Source organism: Aegilops tauschii, chromosome 5 (genome assembly GCF_002575655.3).
Source record: "Aegilops tauschii subsp. strangulata cultivar AL8/78 chromosome 5, Aet v6.0, whole genome shotgun sequence".
Lineage (NCBI taxonomy): Eukaryota > Viridiplantae > Streptophyta > Magnoliopsida > Poales > Poaceae > Aegilops > Aegilops tauschii.
The window spans coordinates 567,595,673-567,601,529 of record NC_053039.3 but is presented as its reverse complement, the minus strand read 5'-3'; the positions used below and the strand labels follow the sequence as shown (position 1 = coordinate 567,601,529).

At 49.0% G+C, this 5,857-nt stretch overlaps 1 protein-coding gene across 1 annotated transcript; it reads right to left on the bottom strand.

Moving 5' to 3' along the window:
- Nucleotides 1-1,873: 1,873 nt before the first annotated feature.
- LOC141023181 (uncharacterized) lies at nt 1,874-3,980 on the bottom strand. The gene is made up of 4 exons (XM_073499522.1): nt 3,395-3,980; nt 3,223-3,311; nt 2,288-2,650; nt 1,874-2,227 (listed from the first exon to the last, which is right to left on the bottom strand). The coding sequence occupies exons 1-4, from the start codon at nt 3,978-3,980 to the stop codon at nt 1,874-1,876; spliced, it is 1,392 nt and encodes a 463-aa protein (XP_073355623.1).
- Nucleotides 3,981-5,857: the final 1,877 nt, after the last annotated feature.

Here is a 5,857-nt window from a genome sequence, read left to right as displayed (position 1 = left end):
ACCGAGTATATGATGTGCGATTTCAGTACTACTAGGTGTGAGAAGGAGGAGGTTAGCCTTGATGGCCAGGTGGTACCCCAGAAGGACACCTTTCGGTATTTGGGGTCCATGTTGTAGGAGGATGGGGGTATTGATGAAGGTGTGAACCATCGAATCAAAGCCGGATGGATGAAGTGGCGCCAAGCTTCTGGCATTCTCTGTGACAAGAGAGTACCACAAAAGCTAAAAGGCAAGTTCTGCAGGACAGCGGTTTGACCCGGAATGTTGTATGGCGCTGAGTGTTGGCCGACTAAAAGGCGACATGTTCAACAGTTAGGTGTGGCGGAGATGCGTATGTTGTGATGGATGTGTGGCCACACGAGGAAGGATCGAGAGTCCGGAATGATGATATACGAGATAGAGTTGGGGTAGCACCAATTGAAGAGAAGCTTGTCCAACATCGTCTGAGATGGTTTGGGCATATTCAGCGCAGGCCTCCAGAAGCTCCCGTGCATAGCGGACGGCTAAAGCATGCGGAGAATGTTAACAGAGGGCGGGGTAGACCAAATTTGACATGGGAGGAGTCTGTTAAGAGAGACCTGAAGGATTGGAGTATCACCAAAGAGCTAGCTATGGACAGGGGTGCGTGGAAACTTGCTATCCATGTGCCAGAGCCATGAGTTGGTTGCGAAATCTTATGGGTTTCACCTCTAGCCTACCCCAACTTGTTTGGGACTAAAGGCTTTGTTGTTGTTGTTGAAAAAATAGTTCGTGTACAAAAATAAGTGCCCACTCATTTAAAAATATGTAATTGAATTTAGAAAGTGTTTGACTATTCTAAATAAAAAATTATTGTACTTTCAAAAATGATTCATGAACTATCTAGACAAATATCCATATAATTTATAATAGATACTCATGTATTTAGAAAATGATTTTCTTTTTTCCTAAGAATGTTCACATGTTTTATAAAATTTACATGTAATTATCTTTATTTACCCTACCTCTGTGTATTGCGGCATGTGCATATATATTTTGGAATTCATCCATATGTTGTAACCTCCGTATATATTATTTTGTAGGAAAGCAAGGATTCTCAAATGATGACTTTCTTGCAAGTATTGGGGTCCAGAAACAGTAACCTGAAGCTATCAACAATGTGGTGGTGGTGCACCATGAAGCAAAAGAAGCAGTCGAGCACACATTGGTTGTACAGCAGTAGGAACTTCATGCTATGAAGAAGGCCCTAGGTGAGCAGAAAATAGAACTTGGAGCCGTTAAGAAGACCCTAGCAGAGCAACAACTAGAACTTGAAGCTGTCAAGATGGACCTAGAAGAGCAGCAGCAAGAACATGAAGCATGTCGTGCCAGGTGCGTAGCATGAACTTCAATATGTGAAGATTACGTACACTTTTACACTAGCAAAAACATACTTGAAGGTGTCAAGAAGGCTCTGCCAGAGCGGCAAGACTAAATGGAATGCCTGATAATGGCCCTGTTAGATCTGCATAATCATCTTGAATCTATCAACACTTCCCTTACCGAAAAAGGCTTTCTCCCCTCTTTATAAAAAAAGCAACCATCGAGCACAAAGTTAACAAGGTTCCGACCACAAAAACACACACACACAGCCACCGCAGGCAGTTCCGACGAACACACACACACAGTCGAAACCCAAGTTCAGCTGTGGGCACAGCACAACAAGCCCAACATCGGCGCAAGACACACACAACAAACATAACGGCGGTGGCGAGGTGTAGAAGATCTAATCCGGCTCCGGCGCTGGTGGGGGAAGCGGTGGAGCCATAAGGAGAGCCATCGAGCGAAGCTGGATGATGATGGAGGTGATGGCGTCTATCTCCCGGGGACGGCTAAGCGGCCGCCAAAACTGCAACTAACCAGACCATTTGAACAAAGCGTCAGTAGCACGTCGAAAAGGAATGCGCTGAATCAAAAGTTTATTCCTAACAGTCCACAGCGTCCAGGTTAGCACCCCGATGATCAGCCACCTAATGTGGCGAATTGAGGGAGCTGACGCCTGGAGTTCCGCGAAAAGAGCGGGGAAGTTGTTGTGGTCCCTGCTTCCACCCACTATTTCACGGAAACAGCTCCATAGGAACTGCGGGGACAAGCATGTGAAGAAGATATGGTTCAAATCCTCTTCAGGCCCGCAGAGCGGGCATCGCCCATCCCCTGGGCCGTTGCGCTTCAGGACCTCCACGCCGGATGGGAGGCAGCCGCGAATCCACTGTCACAAGAAAATCCTAATCTTCAAGGGGAGCCATATATCCCAGATGGTGGTGTGTACCTCATGACCCAGCGAAGCTGTGATGGCCTGGTATAGAGATTTAGTGGAGAATTGCTCAGATGGCTCTAGACGCCACCTGGCACGGTCTTCTCCTACCTCAAGATCAGGTTCGTGCAGCGCGATGCATTCCAGCAGCTCATGCCAGTCCGCGTTCTCAGGCAGGCCAAACGCTCTCCGGAACGCGAGTTGCCCTAAGTCAATAAGGGTCGTCGCGACAGAGATCCGCGGGTCAACCGCGATGGAGAATAGGTAGGGAAAACGTGCCGCGAGGGGTAAGTCTCCAGCCCATCTATGGAACCAGAACATCGTGGAGGTGCCCGATCCAACCGCGATCAAGGTGCCGATGCGGAGGATCGGTAGGAGCTGTATGATGGATTGCCAGAACTAGGAACCTCCAGACCACTGGCAGAAGGTGAGAGGCTGGCCACGGAGGTATTTCTGCTGAATGAGGTGAAGCCACAGGCCACCCTGTCCGTTGGCAATCCGCCAAAACCATCTCGTTAGGAGGGCAATGTTCATGCGTTTGGAGGACATGATCCCGAGACCACCCTGGTAGGGCGGTTTACAAATCTCCGACCAACGAACCATGTTGTATTTCTACTTGTCGCCCTCGCCGGCCCAGAAGAAGCGCCCCTGAACTATGGCAATCTCGTGATCAGAGTCTCAGGAAGGCTGTAGAAGCTCATGATGAATAAGAGAAGGATGGCCAGGGACGAGTTAATAAGCACTGTCAGGGCCGCCTTCGAGAGACATCGGCCCTGCCAAGCCTCGATGCGGTGTTGAAGCTTCCCAACTGTGGGGCGAAGCTCAGCCACCGTGAGCCTCAAATCACTAATGGGGATCCCCAGATAGGTCGTGGGGAAACACCCAAGCTGGCAATTGAGCTGATCCGTGATGCTCTGCCGTTCGTCTTGGGAGTATCCCAAGACCATTACCACACTCTTATTGAAGTTGATCCCGAGGCCAGACATCTGCTGGAAGCATATCAGGAGGAACTTCAAGTTCATGATGTCGGTCGCCGAGCCTTCCACCATGATAATGGTGTCATCCGCATATTGGAGGAGGGAGATCCCGTTCCCCCCCCCCCAACTAGATGCGGGGCTATGCCCTTAATGTGGCCCGCAGCCTTGGCTTTATCTAAGATGGCTGCCAGAGCATCGACAACCATGTTGAAGAGGAACGGTGAGAAGGGGTCGCCCTGGCACATCCCACAAGATGTGGGGAAGAATGGGCCAACCTCGCCATTAATGTTCACCGCGGTCCGGCCTGAGGATACCATTTGCATCACTTGGGAGACCCACCTGTCGTTGAAGCCCTTCCGCAGCAAGCATTCCCGAAGGAAGGGCCAACTGACCGTGTCATACGCCTTGTGGAAATCCAGTTTCAGGAAGACTGCCTTGAGGTGTTTGGAGTGAACCTCATGGAGTGCTTCGTGAAAAACCAGAACTCCGTCAAGGATATACTGGCCCTGAATAAATGCCGACTGATCAGGGTGAGTGATCCCGTCGGCAATGGGGGCCACCCTAAGGGCGTACCCCCTCGCGAGGATGCGGAAGATGACATTAATCACCGTAATCGGCCGAAACTGGCGAATATCCGAAGCCCCAGTTACTTTGGGGATGAGGGTGATGATCCCAAAGTCCAGCCTGGCGAGGTCAATGGACCCTACAAAGAATTCCTCAGACAAGGCCATCACCTCCGGTTTTATTACCTCCCAGAAAGTCTGGAAGAACTTCACTGGGAGGCCATCCGGACCGGGGGCCGAAGAAGGGTTCATACCCTTAATTGTCGCCCACACTTCAGCCTTAGAGAACGGGGCCGTAAGGGCCGCGTTGTCCGCAGGAGAGACACAACTGTGGGCCGGCCAGATGTCTTGCGCCAGGGCAAGACCTCCCCGAGGGGAGGCAGAGAATAGGTCTCTGTCAAAGCCGACTACATGGGCCCGGATGTCCTCTGGCAGCTGCAGGAGGGTCTCGCCGTCCCAGAGAAGCGGGATGGAATTACGGCGACGACGACCGTTGGCAATGGCCTGGAAGTAGGCGGTATTGGCATCCCCCTTGAGGACCCAATTCTGCGTACCTCGCAAGCGCCAGTAGGCCTCCTCGTCCGTGTAGATGACCGTGAGCTAGTCTTCCAGGTCGTACCTAAGCATCCACTCCTCAGCAGAGAGGCCTGCGGCATCAGCCCGCAGATCGAGGGCCTGGATGGCCTCAAGAAGGGCTTTCTTACGCTCGCGAATGTCACGGCCCACATTTGCACCCCATCCTTTCATGAATTGCCGGGACCGCTTAGCACAAAAGTGTCAGGAGTCAACGGCCGAAAGGGCGCGATGGGGGGCATCACGCGCCTCGCGCCACCGGGCGGCCACCACTGACACAAACCGAGGTTGGCGCAACCAGAAGGGAGAACTTGAAGTCATCAAGAATGCTAAGAAAGAGAAAACGTTAGCTATCGAAAGAAGCTTAATGATCTTGATAGGACGCTTAAGTACATCGCCACGATTGCGACGCCAGGATCCCATGTCTATAGCTGAGCAAACAAACCCCATCATACTAGTGCATTGTTTGATGGTCATGAAAATGCGCCATGTGCCTAATTTTATTGTGTGGCTCTGTCCCATGGTTTTTTATTGTAATGGTTCAGAAAGTCTGTGTGATAATTGTCTGTCATTTAATCGAGTAAGGATAGCTGACTTGGCATTAAAATTGAAATCTCGCACAAATTCATATACGAATTATAAAAATGATTAAATTTTCAAATATGCCCGCCAATTGCAATATATAATAAATTGACCGCATCTACAAATTGGGATAGGTATGCATGCCGTCGCCCGCGTATGGCATTGGATCCACATGTAAGAAGCCAAATTACCCACGTCTGGACCCACTTGGTAGCAGCCATGTCAGCATCTCATTGGGTCTTCATGCCAGAATAGTTGACCGGTCAAATGCATCATCGTAATTGTTAGTGACGGTCAACGTCACAGAAAAAATGATGGCTGGTCATCCATGGAGTCATGCGCCTCCTACACGAAAGCAAAAAGGGAAAAAAAATGGAGTTTATATGCGTCCTTTGTAGGTTCCATGATGAATATGCCATGGAGTGGCCAGGGTTTACTTTCTATATACAAATTGTATCGTTACTATTATTGGCTCACATTTAGGAATCGGTTATTATAAAACCGTGCTACGTGACCATAACCGTGTGATTAAAAAGTCATGTCTAATATTAATTCTCTAAATGAAAAAGTAAAAAAAGTAAAAAAAGAAAATCAAAAGAAAACTAAAGAAACAGAAAAAATAGAAAAAGAAGAACAGCAAAAGGGGAATAAACAAAAAGCCAAAAATAATAAAATAAATCAAGACGGTTCTGCAGGCAAGCTCTAGGTAATGCCCGGTACAAGCGATATATATCATTTGGCGCCCGACAGCACGTCTGATAAAAGAGTCTCTCAAGAAGGTTGGCCTAATAACACGGTTCTGCCGCCTATTATTTAGCTAGCAATGGCTACTGATTCAGTCCCTCTCATCTTAAATGTGAAATGAATACTTGACGAAATAAAAAATGGAT